The 20,915-nt window shown below is 35.9% G+C and overlaps 1 protein-coding gene across 3 annotated transcripts; it reads left to right on the top strand.

The window, feature by feature from the left end:
• Nucleotides 1-12,044: 12,044 nt before the first annotated feature.
• On the top strand, nucleotides 12,045-17,994 carry LOC125223683 (S-adenosyl-L-methionine-dependent methyltransferases superfamily protein). 3 transcript variants are annotated; one of them, XM_089063116.1, is made up of 9 exons: nucleotides 12,045-12,300; nucleotides 13,411-13,524; nucleotides 13,673-13,741; nucleotides 13,858-13,877; nucleotides 13,962-14,014; nucleotides 14,143-14,173; nucleotides 14,262-14,343; nucleotides 16,276-16,506; nucleotides 17,739-17,994. In XM_089063116.1, the coding sequence occupies exons 1-8, from the start codon at nucleotides 12,111-12,113 to the stop codon at nucleotides 16,485-16,487; spliced, it is 771 nt and encodes a 256-aa protein (XP_088919242.1). In that variant the 5' UTR covers nucleotides 12,045-12,110; the 3' UTR covers nucleotides 16,488-16,506; nucleotides 17,739-17,994. The 3 variants fall into 3 exon arrangements, with proteins under 3 accessions (XP_088919242.1, XP_047982895.1, XP_047982893.1); XM_048126938.2 differs by lacking the exon at nucleotides 17,739-17,994 and adding an exon at nucleotides 17,116-17,588; XM_048126936.2 differs by lacking the exon at nucleotides 17,739-17,994 and adding an exon at nucleotides 17,132-17,588 and having other exon boundaries at nucleotides 12,046-12,300.
• Nucleotides 17,995-20,915: the final 2,921 nt, after the last annotated feature.

The raw sequence follows: 20,915 nt of genomic DNA, 5'->3' as shown, positions 1-20,915 counted from the left end.
CTTGATCTTCACTTGACTTAGTCTTCAACCTCTTGCGCAGCGAAGAACTCTCAAATATCTTGCTCTAGAATTGTGAGGCAAAGAGTGTAAAAAGTGTATATTAAATCCTATGGGGGTATATGTAGGGAGTAGGTCGAATCCTATGGATGGAAGGAAAAGGTTGGCAAATTTAGGTAAAATCTGGAGAAAATCTAGGTAAATTCGTGCACCGCCTTTACAAAGCGGACCGCTGCACCTTGGCCAGCGGTCGTTGTGCAGTTGTCCGAAGCCTCTGCGGATTTGGGTAGCGGTCGCTGCATATCCTGCAGCGGTCGTTGTGGATTAGTCCAGTGGCTATGGGATTTCTCGAGCGGTCGTTGCACACGTCCCAGCGGTTGCTGGGCGTCTTTAGACTTTTCAGCACAACTTTTCCGGAGTGGACCGCTTCAGATGTAGTGGTCGCTGTGGCCAGCGGTCGCTGCGACACACAAAGCGGGCCGCTGGGCGGCTTGAACGCTCTAGAACTCCATCTTCGACTTTTTCCCATCTTTTTGACTCAGATATACACAATTCTCACAAAACATGTTAAAATACCAAAATGGATAAAATATGTAAAATATGGACATGAATTGCAATTAAGACACTAAAAATAGGCCAAATAAGAGCCCTAAAATAGTGCAAAATCCGAGCGTATCACATAGATCCAACGGCTTGTTAGAGTTTGTACACTAGAAATCACCTTTCGAGTGATTGAATACTGTAAAAACTCTTATTTTATTTTTAACAGATTATTTTTGTCATAATGTTGTTATGTTTTACATTTAATAGATGTTTATTGCATATTTAAATGTATAAGCAACTTAACAAAGTCTAAGTCTTTGTTTTAGTAGTACCAGTTGTGGGTGACGTCCTATCGTGAAAGGTTGCAATGTCAGTCTACCTATCGTGAAAGGTTGCAATGTCAGTCTGCATATTTCAAAGTCTTACTGAAATAAGATGACATTGGTGTGGTAGAGCATTGAACGGATCTAACAGCGAGAAGATTCTTTATGCTATCTACTGAAAGACGAGGTCTTGATAAATGTTTACTTCTTAATTAATGTACGTTAGCATTGAGCATGCGGTTTTTCGCAACCCAATAATCTTGATATATTGGGTAGTGGTGATTGATATCTAGCGGTGCTAGGATTGCTTTTATGTTGAATCGTGTGCGAGGTGAGTCTCGTTTGATACTTTCCTCAAGAGGAGCGTGAAACAAGGTTTTATTATTCGGAAGCTAGCTAGTTAGTTGATTAAGTCTATAGCAGACATTAATTAATTAATTGATATTTATATCTTAAGCGCGAGAAATGAACAACAAACAACAGAAACCCATATTACTTTTAATTTCGGATTGGGATGGGAAATGCAATATTATTTCTGTAGTGGCTGTTAATAATATTCCAATAAAAGCTTGTATTAAATTGTGGGTTAAATTTAATAAATACAAAGCTAATTGGGGGAGGCCATATGCAAAACCTTCCAAAGATCCCTGTCTAGGTCCAATATGAATTTAATATAAATTGGGGAATAAATGAGACAGAAAATATACATTATTTTTCATCAAATTTTCGTCCCTCTCTCCAATACTGAAGAGGACGATTTTTCCCTTCACTTCTCCTCAGTGAGATCGAATTTTTCTGTCCTATTTATTCAAGTCCTAGTATCCCGGTGAGATCAGCCCACACTGATATCAGAATACAGTTTGAGAACCAGTCTGAAGATTTATGGTCTTGTACACAAGATCTTCACGTGGAGAATTAGCGAGCTATCTCCAATTCTTTGGAGAATGATCAAGGTATTATTCCTACTCCGTAGAAAAGCATGTTTTAGGTTTCAATTACACTTAAAGCATTTTTAATTCAAGTTATAAGCATGATACATCTCATAATTGCGCGATATATTCTATCTAAATAATCCTCTAAATAGATCAAAACTATTATCTAGTTTATTAGATGTGCGCTTCTGCTGCCAACCCTTTCAACTGGTATCAGAGCTAGTCTTTGGCTCTGATTATTTGGATTTAAATTTTGCATGCGTTATTTGATTTCGAATTCATGTATGCATGTGTTATTTGATTTCGAATCATGTTCTTGTTTCTAGTTGTTATTTTATATGCATGATGAACCCAAGAACTATCAAATCAAAGAACTTGAATTGTTCGAACATACGAGACGTGCGATCCGTCGCCGCTCGCGCCGAGACGGATTGCGTTACGTATATTCGATGTACGGATGTCGAAGTAGTTGGAGCAAGGGCTCGTGCGCGCCGCCGAAGAGACAGTCGGTCCCAAGCTGCTCCGGGATCTATGGCCGAACAGTGGGAGATCTTGGCTGTGATTGTGCGTTGACGCGCAGACGAGCATGGGCTCGTGCGCATCGGCGCTGAGATCGCAACATCAAGATAGCTCCGGTGACATACGGCAGTCGACGATGGCGGCTTGGAGGCGGAGTTGCTTCTCGTTCGAGAGCAGCGGAGCATCGTCACCGCATTGCAAATCCTAACCTAGCCGAAAAAACTTAACCATAGTCGAACTTTGACTCTGTGCACGACGAGGCCGAGAGCAGTGCCGCCGCTAGCGGGAGCTGCTGGCTGAGACGGCGATGCATGAGAAGGAGGTCTGTCCGGAGCTAAGAAGTTGGACCACAATAACAATGGGAGTCGGTGACGCCATGTGCGTCGTCGTGACAAGCGGCGATTCACGCCGCGGAGGGAGACAGAAGAATAAACGTTTTACGCGGGCTGCCGGCGGGAGCTGGACGGTGCGGCGCCATCCCAACAATGTGTTCGATGGATTTTCGTCGTGGTTGATTCGTGCGAACCTCGAACGATGAGATATCAATGAAAACATAATTTTTATAATTTTTAATTCTTGAAATTAAAAGAAATCATTAATATATATTTTTGAGAAGATTCTGTAGTTTTTAGGAATATTTTAATTATTGACTATATCTATGGAAATAAATATATTTTATTTACTCTAGATGATATGAACAAGAATAACTTAATAGTTTCCTAAATATTACATATCTAAGATCCTAATAAGGATAGATATGTAGAAATACATTAAATAATATAATTATTCTCTTCCCAATCTAGAACAAAGAATTAATTTAAAATTTTATTTTTCATGTCCGTCCAAGATATAAATAATCCAATTTATTTTATATACATCTTATAAAAGACATGAATAAGAATTAAATTTTAGCATATTAATATAATTTCCTTAAATAAGATACTAAAGATTATACAAGTTTTAATTATCCAGTGAATTAAATACCAAGATAATTTAATCAAACATTTTATGTCTTAAGGCTAAGGATAATTAATGAAATACCAGAACCAAACCATGTCGTGTTGCGGTCTCTAAACTATTCGTCGGTGTTGTGACCAAGTAAAAATGCTAAAATCTTAATACGTATTGACCTCTGCTGGAGGGTACAAAATTTTAATTTTATAGTCGTATTGTTAATCTCCTCAATTTTCTTACATAAGTTTATGACAAATAGTTAATTCTTCTGTTTTGCAGTGCAAATTAAATTGTCATAATGTCACTTAATCCTCTTTCTGAAATTCTCAAAGAAAACAAACTCGAGAGCCAAAATTACATAGAATGGAAACAAAGTTTGGACAGCGTTTCGCCAAAAATCTTATTCAACGTGGAAAACTATGAAACATTTATGATATTTTAAACCACTTTTTAAGTTCATGGCAATTAGGATAAACAACCACGTAAAAAATCATGTTGATTTAATAGCGACAAGCAGGATGAAAAGTGCACATACGTTAGTTGGATATGGTAACTGACCTGCGTGGAAAATAACAAAATGTAAAGTTGGTGATATTTAAAACCAACTTTAAAGTTCATGAGAAATATCAAAATTTGACCTGAATTTATGATTTTAGTGCATTAGCAATGGATAGTGTAAGAATATTTATATTCTTATATGACCTATGTATCTATTGGTTTAAATTAAAGTTCAAGTTCATAATATTAAAAGTTAAAAGAGATTCTAATATTAAAGACGATATTGTGATGGATCTGTTTCGATTAAAGAATTAGAATCGGGTGTGTTGATAACTCTCTACTCTTACCTCTATTATAACAATATATATACATCATAAATATATGAAAGGATAATGTGTACATATTGATTATATATATGTAAATATGTGTGTAACCGTGTATGTACTAAAGTGGCAATGATTATGGCGGTTAATTATACATTAACTGTAATGTATATAAGTTTGAATGTATATGGACGTGCATGTGTGTGTGACATGAATTGAGGTTACAAATCAGTTTCATTAGAAACTGTTTAACTATTTCCCTAATCGGTGTGTCTATTGCTTAACAAAGCAGTAGTGTTTTAAAATGAAAAGTCACGTCTGATTATGTCTCCACGAAGGGTCACGTATTCGCCTATATAAAGAGATGGCTTGTGCATGAAATAAGACACATAATTACAGAATACTTATGCACATATAAGGCATCGATATACACATATGGTATATATAAAAGTTGCTCTTGATTTTTTATCCATTAAAGGAATCAAACTAAAGTGTTGAGGTCAAAGAGGGGATAACATCAATTATGAAGGATCCAGTCAAAGATAAGACGAACATCAATTGGTGGATTTCAACCTCTACATAAAATAACGAAAGCATGGATGGATGTTGATGATTTTATCTCCACTTTATAGTATAAATGTTGTGGTTGAATGAATTCAAATCTAGAATTAGATTTCATTATCGAAATCATTAAAGTTGAGATATGGCTTAGAGTTGGTATCAGAGCCAATCTAGATTTGGTTAATCCACCATTTATGTGATTTCAAATATCCAAATTTGAATGGTCTTGGATTTTTCGATTTTGGTTAATATGCTTCCGCTTGTGTGTTGGGTAATTGTTTTATGAAATGTTAAAACAAATTTAGGATATTCTACCCATTAAAGATTTCAATATGTAAATAATATATAACTTGTTTATCACCAAAGTGGTGTTGTTATATTGCATTTGTTTATTGAAAATGATAAATGTTAATTAATTGATCATGATTATAGAGATGCTATAAATGACATAAGTGTTTGATTGATCAGTTATTTTATTATCTATATACTGGGAGATCATACAAAGGTAGATCATTGTATATAGTTAATAAATACGAAGTGGATTAATCATTTATTCATGTGTCATTTAGTATGTACACCCAAAGGAAACATACTTATTTGATACTCCCTCCGTCCCAAGGTATTAGACCAACTTTCCTTTTTTGGATGTCCCAACATATTAGACTCATTTCCCTTTTTAGCAAAAAACATCTATCTTATTTTATTCTCCACCTACTTTTTTCTCTCTTCTCTCCCCTACTTTTTCCCTCTCTCATACTTTACTCTCTCCACTTTAACTATTTAAATATCAATTCCTTAAATCATGTGCCCAAAAGAAGTGAGTCTAATACTCCGGGACGGAGGGAGTATATGTTTAGTTTGATTAATTGTTAAAGTATATATTTAGCATCGCTGAAAGTACATGTGCTTAAGTATTACCCAAAGGTTACTTGAATGCATGTTATTTAAAGTTTTCATTACTGTTTATGAATCTGTGTTAAAGAACTCAAGCACGTATAGATAATCATGTATAAATGTTGCAGTTTTATAAAATTTGTATGCATATGCTAACTCTGTCATTAAATTAATGGGCAAAATTATGAAAAATGGTCTGAATAGATCCGGCTTACGCTGGGTGTAAAGATATTGGACCATGTTATACTAACGGAAGAGGAATCATCAACCATTATAGATGTCACTCTGTAACTAAAAATCTCAATGTGAGACTTGGGAGTGAATCAACAGGTTGAGCCTTATGAGAATGACGATGACATAAAATTTGAGGTCATCTTTGCCCATGACAGAAAAAGCGAGGGAATTCATTAAGAAAATTAAATAATGTTAGCGATTGGGTTTGCCAAATAAGTCAAATGTAGAAGCATAATGTATGGACTTACTACAAAGAAGTTTGACTGGTCTCAGCCGATTCACAATCATGTGGCAAACATGTCTAACTTGACAAATGGTAAAGTTAACGACCTTGAGAATGGAGGTTCATGAGCAACTGTCGGCTTAAATTTATCATAAACTCCCTCATGTTGAATTTAGCCAGTTCCAGGTGAATTAAATACCATTAAAGATAAATCGGACAATTAAAGAATTAAAGGTTATGTTGGTTTAAAAGGAAGGGAGATTAAAGAAGATAAATTATCATGTTGCAAATCTTTTCTGAAAGGTCCAGAAAAACATATCCATAAGGAAAAGAAGTGTTTCATTTGCAAGAAAATAGAACATTTCAGGAAAGATTGTCCTAAAAGGAAGGCTTCGTTCGATAAGAAAGTTGAACATAACGGTTTTGTTTACTTTAAATTAAATCTTATCGAAGAGCCTAATAATACTTAGTGGTCAGTTTTGGTGCTACAATTCATATGTCTCATGTTAAACATGGATTCAGTTCGATCCAATCTACAAAAGGATTTGAACAATAATTGTTCATAAGAAACATGATAAAGGCATGAAACGAAGGCATTGGGACTTAGAGATTGATCTTAGTAAAGGCATGGAAAGAAGGCATTGGGACTTAGAGATTGATCTTAGACATCAGATGTCATGTAGATCTTAACGGTTATCTCTATGTGTCTGAGTGTGCTATAAATATTATTTCTGTAAGTGGATTAGATAACTTAAGTTTTAATATCAAGATTAGATATGGTGTATCCACATCGTACCAAAATGATTACTATTATGGTAATGGTACATTATTTGATTCACTTAATAGATACAATCTTGATGCAAAGTTTTCCGAATCCTTGTTAAATACTGAAAGTCGAGGCGTTAAGAAGTAAAAGTTTGGCGTTCTTGTGGCATTAAAGATTAGGTCTTATTTCCAAAGAAAGGATTATGAGGTTGGTAAAGTACGAAAGTCTTCCTCAAAGTCGGAATTTAGTGTCCTAATTATGTGTGTTGATTGCATTATGGGGAAGCAAACTAAACACATTATAAAGAAATCAGCCACGAGAAGCACTAAGCTTATTAAGTCAATACATACTTATATATGCGGTCATTTTGATACTCCTTCTTGGGTTGATAAGAATTACTTTATCATCTTTATTGACAATTACTCACATTATGGAATAAGTATCTATTGCATAAAAGATCCAAGCCAGTGAATGTCCTAAAGATATTCATTGACGAGGTGGATGGCAGTTAGATAGAAAAATTAAAGTTGTGAGATCGGATAGAGTTGTTGAGTTTTTATAATTGATATTATCCATGTCCATTTGTAAAGTTTCTCGAAGTAGAGGCATTTGTGCACGGTATACAATGCTTAGTACTCCGCTACAGGATGGTGTAGTGGAAAGGTGGAATCGTACATTAATGGAAATGGTTAGAAGTATGTTAAGTTGTTATACTTTACCCTTTTCATTGTGGATTTATGCTTTAAAGACTACGACATATATGCTTAATTAGGTTCCCAGTAAGACAGTACCTAAAACTTTTTTTTTAACTGTGGACGGAAAGGAAACCTAGCTTAAGGCATATTCGGATTTGGTGTTGTCGAGCATAAGTGATGTTATATATAGTCCACATGAAAAGATTTTGATTTAAGAATTGTCAGTGAATTTTTTATTGGCTATTCCAAATAGTCAAAGAGGTATACACTTTATTGTTCTAACCATAGTATAAGAATATTTTAAACGGGAAATGCTAGGTTCATTGAAAATGGTGAAAATAGTGGGAGTGGTGAAATGTGGATGTTCATGAAGTCCACGATAAGTTTCATCCACATGTTGTTGCACCTAAGGTTGTTGTTCCTATTGTGTCCCATTTAAAAGACACAATAGAACAACATGATGATGTGTAAAACCCACTAACTGAAAATGAAGTAGATGAACCTGTCACAATTCTAGAAGAGACTAGTGAACCACAATAAATATTGAAACGACCAGTAAGGAAAAGAAAATATGTCGTTTCAAATTACTGTGGTTTACACTATTAAAGTGAATGTGACATAAGCCGTGGCAAATATTTACTCATTCCAACGAGCCATGAAAAGTGACTATTTTTTAAGTATTATTTTGGCTTTGGTGGCTCATTATGATCACGAGCTTCACCAAACTGATGTAAAAACCACCTTTCTAAATGGAGAAATTGTAGAGAAAATATATATGGGCCAACCTGAAGGATTCTTGACCACATGAGTAGGTCAATATATGGACTAAAACAAGCTTCCTGGGAATGGTATTTTAAAAGTTTAATTATACCATTGTGTCATATGATTTTGTAGAGATCATTATTGATCGATGTATCGATGTAAAAATCAGTGGGAGCAAGTTTGTAAAGTGAGTCTTATATGTTGATGATATTTTGCTTGTTGCAAATGACATGGGTATGTTACATGATCTTAACAAATAATATCTCTCTATAAGGATTGCTCCAATTCAGAAGGGAGACAAGTTCGGCAAATGAAATGTCCCAAAAGTGAATTGGAGAATAAGGTTTTTGAAATGAATGATATGAGTGAGACATCTTATGTGATCGAAATAAAAATATTTTGAGTTTATCACAAGGATTATAGAATTTCTCATAAAGGATATATCAATAAAATTTTGAAGAGATAGAGTGGAAAATTGCTCTTTAAAGATAGCTCCAATTTAGTAAGGGGACAATGTCCTAAAAGTGAATTGGAGCGTAAGGAAATGGAAAGAATTCCATATGCATCAGTGGTTGGGAGGTTGAACTATGTTCAAAACATGTAGGTGACTGAATATTACATTATTGTTGGTATGTTGAGTCGATATTAAAGTAATCCCAGAAAGGATCACTGGAAAGCTGCAATGAAAGTCCTCGGTTACTTGCAAGGCACCAAAGAGCTCATGCTTATGTAAAAGGGAGTCCGATGACTTAGAGGTCATTGGATATTCAGATTCAGCCGGATGCGTCAATAGTAGAAAATTGACGTTTGGCCATTTGTTCCTTTAAGTCGTGGAAGCAATATTATGGAAAAGTAGAAAATAGTTTGTCATTGCTATTTCTACTATGAAAGTTGAATTTTGGCATGCTTTGAGGCCAAAGTTCATGAAAAGTGATTGCGAAATTTAATCTCGGGACTTGGAACTGTTAACATTATAGCCAAGTCGCTGAGATTTTATTGTGATAATTTCGCAGAAATCTTCTTCTGAAGGAAAGATAAGTACTTGAAAGGTAATATGCATGACACTGAAGTATTTGTCGGTAAATGAAGAAGTACAGAAACATAATGAAGGCGATTATAATTGAAGTGGATCCGTTAAATAAAGGATTATCACCCAAATGTTTATTGGCCATGAAAAACATATGGGTATTATAGAGAAAGCCTTGCTATGGAATTATATTATGCGAATATTATGCGCATAAAGTGTAAGACACTTAGAATTCAATTAAAGTTGTGTTTCTAATCATTATAGCATGTATACATTATGGTTTTTGGATAACATATGATAAATTGAGAATAAAAGTTCATCTCACTGAAAGGAAAATATAAAGTTAGAATTGGTTTGTGACACATGGAAGGGAGCATATCGCTTAATGATGTGTGACCGCCATGATTCAATTAGTTCTAAATTTATATGGTATTTAAAGGGTATTTTGAACTTGATATAAAAGTGTGCATTATGGTTATTAAACCATCAAGACGATACAAATGTCAAGTGGGAGAATGTAAGAATATTTATATTTTTATGCGACCTATGTATCTGTTGGTTTAAATAAAAATTCAAGTTCATAATATTAAAAGTTAAAAGGGATTCTAATATTAAAGATGACACTGTGATGGATCGATTTCGATTAAAGAATTAGAATCGGGTGTGTTGATAACCCCCCGCTCTTACCTCTATTAGGACAATATATATACATCATAAATATATGAAAGGATAATGCGTACATATTGATTATATATATGTAAATATGTGTTTAGCCGTGTATGTACTAAAGTGGCAATGATTAAGGCGGTTAATTATACATTAACTATAATGTATATAAGTTTGAATGTATATGGACGTGCACGTGTGTGACATGAATTGAGGTTACAAATCAGTTTCATTAGAAACTGATTAACTACTTCCCGAATCGGCGTGTCTATTGCTTAACAAAGCAGTAGTGTTTTAAAATGAAAAGTCACGTCTGATTATGTCTCCACGAAGGGTCACGTATTCGCCTATATAAAGAGATGGCATGTGCATGAAATAAGACACACAATTACAGAATACTTATGCACATAAAAGGCATCGATATACACATATGGGGGGCACGAGAGCGCCATGATTGTGGCCAGGCCGCGGCGCTTGGGCGTGAGCCGCGGCTCCCCTTTTTCGTTTTTATTATTTTTTTTATTAATTCTATAAATATAACCATTTTCCGCCAATTTTTTACACCATTCCAATCTCCACTCTTTTCATTTTATCACCAATTCTACTTTTGAAAACTGAGTTCCGACGATGAGTTCCAAACAATTGGTGGATAGGGAGTTCGATGAACTCGTTCAAGAGGTGCAACGGGAAGCAGAAGAAGAGGCGGCGGCGGCGGCGTTCGTTTGCCCGTTCTATCATCGGCGGACCATCTGCCGTGACCATGTCGGGGCACACCAGCGGTTGATGGAAGACTACTTTGGCGATAACCCCCGTTACTCGGCAGAGATTTTCCGTCGCCGCTTCAGAATGTTGCAACGGTTATTCATCTGTATAGCGACTACATTGGCGCAGCGGTACAAGTGGTTCACACTGCGCAATGATGCTAGCGGCCGACCCGAGTTGTCGACATATCAGAAGTGTACCGCTGCAATTAGGCAGCTTGCCTATGCCGGACCCGCTAATATGTTCGACGAATACCTACAGTTGGGTGAAACAACTGCCTTAACGACGCTGAGGCAGTTTTGTAATAGTATCTAGGCCATCTTCGGTCCGGAGTATCTACGGAAGCCAAATGCTGATGAGTGCCAGAGATTGATAGACATCAACGTACTGCATTCGTCTCATCTCTTCAATGATGAGTGTCAGGGTGAGGGTCCGGCGGTCAGATTCATGGCCAACGGGACGCAGTACAACAGGGCATACTACTTAGCCGATGGGATATACCCTCGTTGGCCCGTGTTTGTCAAGACGATCCGGCAGCCGGTTGGGCCGAAACAATTCTATTTCGCGGCCAAACAAGAGAGTGCTAGAAAGAATGTTGAGCGTGCTTTTGGTGTCCTCCAAGCGCGATGGGCCATTCTACGGTGCCCGATTCGACAATGGCACGAAAATGATGTCGCCTCCATTATGTATGCATGTATCATATTGCACAATATGATAATAGATGACGAAGGATATTCTGCAGAGAACTGGGCACCAGAAGAGGGTGCTAGTACGAGTCACGGTATTGCAACCGCCCCACTGCAGATGGGTGTACCGCGTAGTAATGCATACTTGATTCAACGGTTCGCCGATATGCGGAGGGAAACATCACATACGACACTGCAAGTTGATATGATCGAAGAGGTTTGGAATCGTAGGGGAGGAAGGGGTAGAGCGTGATATGCGTTGGGAATGTAGTTTATGAGACGTCAAAAATTTTCGTTGTATAATTTTACCCCTTTTTATAATACAATGAAGATTTTGTTTTAATTTTAGTTCTTATGCATTTTTTCAATTATTATAGTCCAATAACTTTTATTGTAATAGAATTAAAATATACACAAAATGGAAAAAAAAAAAATTATTTGATGACTTAGACATGTCCACTATAGTGAAAAACATGGGTATTGGTGGCCTAGCCACACTTTGTGGCTTGGCCTGGCCAACTATAATGACACTCTAATGGGCCAAAAAGCTGACGGCCCATAAAATAAATTCGTTGGCCGTTGCGGATCAGTATAGCTTAACCGTCAACAAACAGTACATTGCGCTGCAATGAGTTGTACCTTGAATTTCTTCCACTAAAACAAACACTATCTCTAGAAATCAGCAAAGACAAAGCGTAGACTTCACTTGTACTCTCTCTCTCTCTCAACAAACCCAACCGCCACGATGTTCAGGGATGTGTCGGCGTGCAGCACCTACAATTACGCCGACGCTCTCTACTGGGACGCCCGTTACATTCAAGAAGTGGAGTGCGGCTCCTTCGATTGGTACCAACGCTATTCTGCTCTCCGCCCCTTTATTCGCAAATACATCCACCCTAATTCGCGCGTCCTCATGATTGGCTGTGGGAATGCCGGTAAAATTTCTTCTTTTTTTTTTTTTGCCTTTTTTAATTGCTCAAGTGAAAGACCTGATTTTGGTTACTGGTGCCATTTTTGTGATTTTTGAGGCAATTAGTGATTTCTATGTATCAAGAAAGACTTGATATAACCATCTTTGGCGGGTGGGAGTTAATTGTGCTATTTCTGTCTATTCCTCTCTTCGTCCCAAGATAGTCGAGACCTTTCTTTTGATCACGTGATTTTAAAAATCGATGTTTAATGGTTAAAGTGGAGAAAAAATAAAGTTGGAGAGAAAATAAAGTATGAGGGAGAAAAAGAGTCTAAAGTAACATAAAAAAAATGTTTTTTTTTTTTTTTTGCCAAAAAAGGAATCAACTACCTTAGGACAGAGAGAGTACTATTTATTGGCTAAATAGTGTAATATGTCCCATACTATATCACGGGTTTTTCAATTCTGTCCTGAACTATCAACCTTGAAGTGGCTTACCGTGTGTAAAAATGATTTCTTTCAAAACTAGTACTTGTCAAATTCGTGACTATCCTACATAGATTTCAGATACTGAAGAATTTCCCGCTAGATAGATTTCCATGATTTGGGTATTATTGGTTAAAGTCAAGATAGGACTGGAAAAATGGAAATGTGGGAGAAAAGATCAATATAGACTAATCATTGTTTATTGAGATTAATTACAACTTTCAGATATACCAAGGCCCTGGATAATTCTTATCATTTCAGCAAATTTTGTTTGATTCATATCTCATTCAAAGGGTAGGAATAAGGATGAAAATACTCAATCATATACCTTATCAATCAAGAAAGTAAATTCCTTCTGATAATTTGGTAAGTATTTCACTATTTACCATTTTTTATTTGTTTTTTATGAGCATTGATGCTCTCGCTTTCCTGGCCGGGGAAGGAGTTTGCTTATTATCATGTTGTCGGTATAATTATTCTGCATAGGTACCATTTACTGAGTTTGTGACTACTTGTAGTGTTTAATTCTTCTTCAACTTTAAGGCTGTTGTTCTTGTGCATTTTGATTGTATGCCTACATGTGTGAGTGTGATAGAAGCTTGTCCTTTATAGCATCTGCAAATAGATAATCTCAATTTCACTTTGCTAGTTATCTCGGAGGACATGGTTAAAGATGGGTTTGAGGATATAATGAACATCGACATATCTTCAGTGGCTATTGAGATGATGAAAAAGAAGTATGAGAGTGTACCTCAACTTAAGTGTATCCTTACAAATTGTTATTATTTCTAAACCACGCAATGGTTGATAGGTCCTTTCAACATTATCGGTTGCTTAGGGTTTTTTTTTTTTTTTTCTTTTTTTCGTTTTGTACACATTTTTCCCCTTGATGTCCTTAAAGAGTTCTCCAGACATGCAAATGGATGTTAGGGACATGAGTTTATTTCCCGATGATATGTTTGAGAGTGTCATCGATAAAGGTAAGTGGATGTCATCTTCTGATATGTGTTCCAGGGTTTGTACTTTTGTTCACGTGCTGTAAATTAATCGAATATTTCGCCTGATATCTTTACTGACATGCTGACCTGCATAATAGGGACTCTTGATTCATTGATGGTGAGTTAGATATACGCCTTTCTTTCTTTTCATCGTCTCTTTACTTAAACAGCTAACAACTTTTTTGTCGGTTTTTTTCTTTAGTGTGGTACTGATGCTCCATTAAGTGCTTCTCAAATGTTGGGTGAAGTTAGCAGGTTCTAGGACTTTATGTTTTTGTGCTGCTCATTTAAATTCTAGCTCTTCTCAATTTTCGGCCAGTTTAGGTTTACGTTGCCTTGCATGATTTTCTGCTGTATGACGAGTTTCAAATATCACCTTGCAGGCTTCTTAAACCTGGAGGAGTTTATATGTTGGTAATTATGGCTAAATATGATATATCTTGTCATACCTTATTATGAAATTACCGCTCAATATAGATTTTCCTACTCTGGCTATTTTCAGATAACGTATGGTGATCCTAATGTGCGGATGCCGCATATAAACCGACCGGTTTACAATTGGAAAATCGAATTGTATATCATACGTAAGTATACTCTTCCTACTGCATACAACTTCTTTACCATTAAGTGTCACAACTTGGATTTGGTAAATCATCAATGCGTACTTTTTTCCGACATCCACTTGCTGTTTCCTTAATACTATTCCGTAAGCGTTTTCTTACACCACAGTTGGTTACCTTAAATACAGTGCTCGTAACTGTAGGAAAATACTTATTATAAACCTTTGGAGTTCCTTAATTATTATAGTGACTGTCCTCACTACACCTTTAATCGCATAAACATGCACTGAATTACGTATTACATGGGTAGCTAGTGTATGGGCATTTATGAATGATGAGATAGATGGATAAAATGTACTCCCTCCGTCCCGGAGTATTAGACTCACTTCTTTTGGGCACATGATTTAAGGAATGGATATTTAAATAGTTAAAGTGGAGAGAGTAAAGTATGAGAGAAGGAAAAAGTAGGAGAGAGAAGAGAGAAAAAAGTAGGTGGAGAATAAAATAAGATAGATGCTTTTTGCTAAAAAGGGAAATGAGTCTAATATGTTGGGACATCCCAAAAAGGAAAGTTGGTCTAATACCTTGGGACGGAGGGAGTACTAGTATTGAGTATTTGAAGGATAAGATGGTCAAACAAGTTCAAAATTAATCAACCCACGTGTTCACTTTGTTTGAGATGGTTTTATTAGAAATGAAAGCTGGTTAGAATCGTGCCTTATGGGCCCACATAGTTAAACCACTCCATAGGTGTTCGGTAGGCCATGTTTTGACAAGTGGAAAATATTTTTGATTTTTCTTTATATAGATTTTATTGTGGCGGACGAGTATGCCCTTGGAGTTGGGGGATTCTAAAAAGCAGGGATAGAAATGGTATTTCATTTTGCAATTCATGACGCAAATTTCAATGCCGTTACAATTATCACCCTTTTCAGAAAAAATAAAAAGTGGAGATTTCTTAAGGCTACCGGGCATGTCGTGGCTATCTATAGGGCCAGCAAGATTTGTATCAAACACACTGAACACTCATTAATACTCAGAATTGAGCCTAAATTTTTCTATATCCAGAAAGGTGAACACACTAAAGTAAATGGCAGGTTTGCCTATATAACTTTTATCCATCGATCCAATCATTCAAAGTGAACGCCTCATGGAGATAAACATTCATATCGATTGTGATGGCATGGCTCTTTGCAGAATTAGTTAATGTTCATGGAATCAAAACCCAACCTAAAGTTGATTGATCTCCATGGATTTGTATACTGATTTTTCTTATATTTTCAAATTTCTTACTAATAAGATGAAGAAGCTGAAGCTTTAGAAAATTCTGAAAAAAAAAGAAAGGAACACAATTAGAAATCGCAGAACACCAACTACATATACTAAGTTTATACAACTCCATGAAAACCTACACGGCAACACTAATGATATGGAAAAACTGATTTTAACTAAATAAAGAGCTTACTGCAAATACAAACATGTATGTGAAATTAATCTCAGAATTGTTAAACAGGAAAGGACAGAAAACAACATATTCCATCTATGTATTCTCTTACCTGTGACTTAAGCTGTATTTGTTTTGTTATTAGATATTTTCTTTTACTCTATTGACATGATTCAACTTCTCACTAAGTTGTTGGACTAAGAATAGTTACAGGACCTTGTAGGTAGTCGAATGCAGAGAATCTTCTTACTGTTGTCATTATTAGCAAAGAGATTGAAAACTACAAACTGATCAAGATTAATCGTGTTAGGAACTGATCTCTCAAGAAAGAATGATAATATGTCGGTGAATTTGGTTGATATTATTACTCATTTAGCCTTCATGGTTTAGTTAAATCACACCGAACGATATGTCTTTTATCTCTATGATATTCTTTTTGATGAATTACTTGAAACCGAGATGTTGTGGATCTTGTGGTATGGTAATGTTGATATACCTGTCGAATGTTGCAGCTAGACCTGGATTTCAGAAGCCTGGTGGAGCCCCTCCTTTGAGGTCACACCTCGACCCCATTCCTCTCACAGAGAAAGGCCTACTTCCTGCAGATTATGTGATGGAAGATCCAGAATCACATTTCATTTATGTGTGTAAAAAGATAGCTGTACCAACTGATCTCCCCAGCAAATCTGCTGATTCGTTGGCTGATGATGCTATGCGAAGATAATACAGAGCCTGATTTGAAGGTTTGTTCCTTTTGTTAGTAATATAGCTACATCACTTTCTTCCAATTCTGGTTTGGTACATGTATTAAAATTTTGCCTCCAAATATATGAACATAACTTTTCACACAATTATCGATTTCGACAAATTAATGCCATCATGGCTAGTTGAAGTGACAAATGGATGTCATCGTGACTAGCTGAAGTGGCATGTACATCCACTCATAAGCCATATAGGCAGATTAGACATCCACCTCAATATTATTTTGGAGGCAATTAGCTACCAGGTGAAAAATCACAACTGTAAGTTCATGTATTTTAGGGGCAGAATTTTAGTTCATGCCCATAACCAGAATTTGATGAAAGTTCGTGGATATATGTGCAACTACCCCTATTTAGAATCTACTCCCTCTGTCCTATTGAAAATGAAAGGTTTCCCTTTTTGGGTTGTCCCATTAAAAATGAAATGTTTCCTAAAATGGAAACAATATCATCTCTACTTTTTCTTCTCTCTTATTTTACTCTCACTTCATTAACTCACAAACCAACTCTGCATAAAAACCCATGCCGAAAGGTAAATGTTTCATATTTAATGGACGGAGGGAGTATTTTGTTGAGATGTGACCTATGTAGAAGCATTTTATGGCAGTTAGCTCCTGATAATCAAGCTAGGCGTTAGAGGGATAGAGAGGAAGAGGCTTGTCCGCACTCTGAACAACGGATAAGTGGTTGCTGGTCGGAAAGTTAAAATCTAGATTACGCTAGCCATGTTTGTGTTTGATTCCCAACTTACTCGATGAATAGGTTTTCAACTCTCCATATTGTTGAATTATACTCCATATCACTAATACATGCCTCCTTGGAAAACAAATCTGGTGAGTTCTTCTGTTTATGTTTAAAAAGATACTAAAATAAGATTGAGATTTGTCCAATCTGGTGTAATCGTAGCCTTCTCTCACGTGTCACACTTGCACGGATATCATCTTGCTAGAGCATCTGCTGCTTGGAATTGCATGTGTAACTCTACAGTTAGGGTATAGAATGTAAACTTGGTGTCCTTTACAGTTTGCAAGTTATATATGATTTCAATATTTCAAGTTATAGAATGGAATGGGAGCTGTGAAGAAAGAAAAGATAAATGTGACCATCCAATAACTATCTCTAATCCTTCGTTTAATTTGCTGCAAATTTTAAGAATAACTTCTTGGATTCTAAGATTATCATGGATATCATCAAGAAAAGGTCTTTACATGCAGACAAATGGATACCAACGCGCGCGCACACAAAAATCAATTTTCTACTGTGTTTCTCTTCAACTGTAAGTGTGTTTTTTTTTTGTAGTAGTGGAATTAATGATATCATTGTGATGTTGTAACTAGCGAGAAATTTCGGAATATGGGTCTCAATTGGCTAACCTTTCGAAATTTAGGACTAGACTTTTCAGAATATGGGATTGAGGTGTGCGAATTTTTTAGAATAAGAGTTTATTGGATTTTTCTCTTCTTTTCCTTATTATTTATCTCACAAATTATATGAATGGACAATCCTCTCCTTCTCCTTTTCTCTTTCCCTTTTCTTCGTCTCCTCCCTGTTCCTTAACTCTTTCTCTTCAATTTTTTTGCATAATAGAGTGACTCCACACTTGTCATTCCACACCTGGCGTTTTCTACGTATATTCTCTTTCTCATGGATGCTTCCACTGCCCAGATGCTAGGTTCCTCACTTTTTACTCTTCATGCTTATAAATAATTTGGTTTCACTTTTATTTTTTTGTTGAATCTCTCGAGTGTTTTCCATGGTGGGTTTTTCTTATTTTTGGTTATTATTTTTTAAAAAAAAATCTCCTTTTTTATGGTGATTATCTGTTTTTATATAAAACAATGTTTGTTAGTAAGTTGTCTAAGTGGGACAATTACTATGGTTAGATCTATATATTAAGATGATGGAGATTTATGAACTATTTGTGACATTGGGTAGTTTACATAATAATGAGAATTGAGTTAACGGGAAGGAGATGAAGTTGACACGATAGAAATGAAGAAAAGGAAAAAGAGAGGGAGGAGGAGTGGATGGTCCATTTATATATAGAAATAATTAGGCCTGCTTATTCGGTCGGTTCCGTTAGAACCGGACCAATTGACCGGTCAACCGGTTTTAAATTTTCATAAATCCTAGAACTGAAACCGGAACCGATCGGTACCGGTTTGGAACCGGTCGATTCCGGTTCCGAACCGGAACCGATGTGTAATTTTAATCCCAATTTATTTATAATTTTAAATAGTTCAATACTAAAAAATAATAATCCAACCTCCAAAAATATGACAAATAATACTTTAAAATTCAAATAAATACAAAAAAAAAAGACAAACCAACAATACAATAATATTCATACGTGGATAAGAGTGATGTCAAGTGTAGTAGGTCGGATGTTAGCAAATTTTTTATTAAAAAAATGAGTTCTAAACTTTAGCAATTTGTTTTAAAATTGAATTCCATTTTCCCTTTTTTTGGCTAAACAAATATTCAATGGATTTCCAATACTAATTGATCTTGTTGTGACTTTTTTGGTTTATAATGGAATAATTAATAAATTATTCACAAACAAGTTAAAAATCATATGTTAAATAAATTGTTACATAAATTTGTTATAAAGTTAATTTTCTATCAAATGAAATGATATTGAATTTGTATAAGTTCTTTTGGAAATTAAAAACAAACTTATGATGTCCTACTCATTGTAATAAAAAATGGATTGGGAAAATAATTGTAGATTCAAAATTAATTAATTAAACTAGATTTATTAGTATATTAAATTATAAAAAAAAATTGAATTATAATCCGGTTCCCGGTTAGGAATCGGTCGGTTCCGGTTCCGGATTTTATTTAAAAAGTTGGAACCGGTACGGTTCCTTAATTAACCAACCGGTTCCAATTTCGATTCCGGTTAACCGAGAACCGGAGAACCGTTTAAGCACCCTCTAGAAATAATAATAAAAAGAAGAGGAAAAAAGAGAGAAATCTAAAAACCCTTGTTCTGAAGAATTCGCACATCACGATCCCATATTCTAAAAGGTCAGTGAATTTAATCTTAAATTTCAAAAGGTCAGCGAAGTCTCAGTTCTGAAAATATCCGTAATTAATTGGATTATAGAAATAAATTGGCAGGTGTAATATAACTCAAAGAAAAAGTAAAAGAAGTAAATATAGACTATGCATAGCTGAAATACAGAAATGAAATTCGAAGCCGTAATATTGTAAAGCCCAGTCGAGGAAGATCTTCACAAGACGAGATACCGACCCACTCAGTTTGGGATCTATTAACTCAAGATTTATACCCTTAGATGGTGGTTGATCTTGCAATTGAACACAAAAACAACAAAAAGGATATGGTTAATTTAGCCTTTCAAAACTGTATCTAAATGATATGATGGAAAACAAGAAATGAAGAGGTATGAATTTGATACTCCCTCGGTCCCATTAGAAATGTAACGTTTCTCTTTTTAGTTTGTCCCATTAAAAATGAAACGTTTCCTAAAATTGAAACATCTCTATCTCTACTTTTTCATCTCTCTTACTTTACTCTCTCTTCGTTAACTCACAAAACAACACTATATAAAAACTTGTGTCGATTCCCAAATGTTGCATATTTAATGGGACGAAGGGAGTATTAGCTAAATCTATTGATGAAGAAGAACACTCCAAGCAACCTTCAACATGCTCGAAATAACTAATGGCTTCACTACTCAAAGGAATTCATAAACCCTGAATGCATACCTATACTTGATTGAATCAATTGATGATCAAGCAACCTAGAAGACTAAGAATTGGATAAAAACTCTCACAAGAGAGAAAACAAATCTCACAAGATTCTAATGCAAAATTCAATCATCTAGAAAATGAAACAAAGTGCTATTTAGCTAAAGCCCAAAATCCAAGAAAAAGGCCCACAAATCTAGCAATTCCGTGAGTTACTCGGCCGGGTCGACTTATTAGCCTTGTTCCACCCGTCCAAATGGTACTCCTGGATCGTCGACGCCTTCGTTTTGTCACGCGTTCGGGTGTCTTTTGTTGGCCGAAAGTCACCCATCCGGGTGGCACTTTCTGCAATGCACGGCTTTCGTAAAACAGTCATAACTTTCTCCACCGGACTTCGATTGGGGTGTGCAAGATACTCACGCGAAGCTCTTTTGAATACCAAGACATTGGTGGCTTTTCCGAAGCGTTTGAACATCATCTCGATAGGTTGATCACTGGTTGAATCCAGCTGTATATGAAATTTTTTATGCACGAATTCCATGCTTGTATCACACGCCTACGTTTTGTTCATTGCAGCACCTCGAACGGTTCAAGCTCCGGTGAACTGGAGGATGTCGAGGGCGAGGATAGAGCTCTGACAATGTAGCGTGAGTATGTATGCTATGTAGGATGGATGA

Source organism: Salvia hispanica, chromosome 1 (assembly GCF_029641045.1).
Source record: "Salvia hispanica isolate PSC_SH4W2 chromosome 1, Shi_PSC_v1, whole genome shotgun sequence".
NCBI classification, from domain to species: Eukaryota; Viridiplantae; Streptophyta; class Magnoliopsida; order Lamiales; family Lamiaceae; genus Salvia; species Salvia hispanica.
The sequence above is the reverse complement of the archived record's forward strand: the minus strand, read 5'-3'. Positions and strand labels throughout refer to the sequence as shown.

Excerpts from the sequence above, each read along its gene's own strand:
- LOC125223683 (XM_089063116.1), top strand. The coding sequence starts at position 12,111 with ATGTTCAGGGATGTGTCGGCGTGCAGCACCTACAATTACGCCGACGCT. Across the intron at positions 13,525-13,672 it reads GAGTGTACCTCAACTTAAGT|ACATGCAAATGGATGTTAGG; the intron begins GTATCCTTACAA and ends AGAGTTCTCCAG. Across the intron at positions 14,344-16,275 it reads AATCGAATTGTATATCATAC|CTAGACCTGGATTTCAGAAG; the intron begins GTAAGTATACTC and ends CGAATGTTGCAG.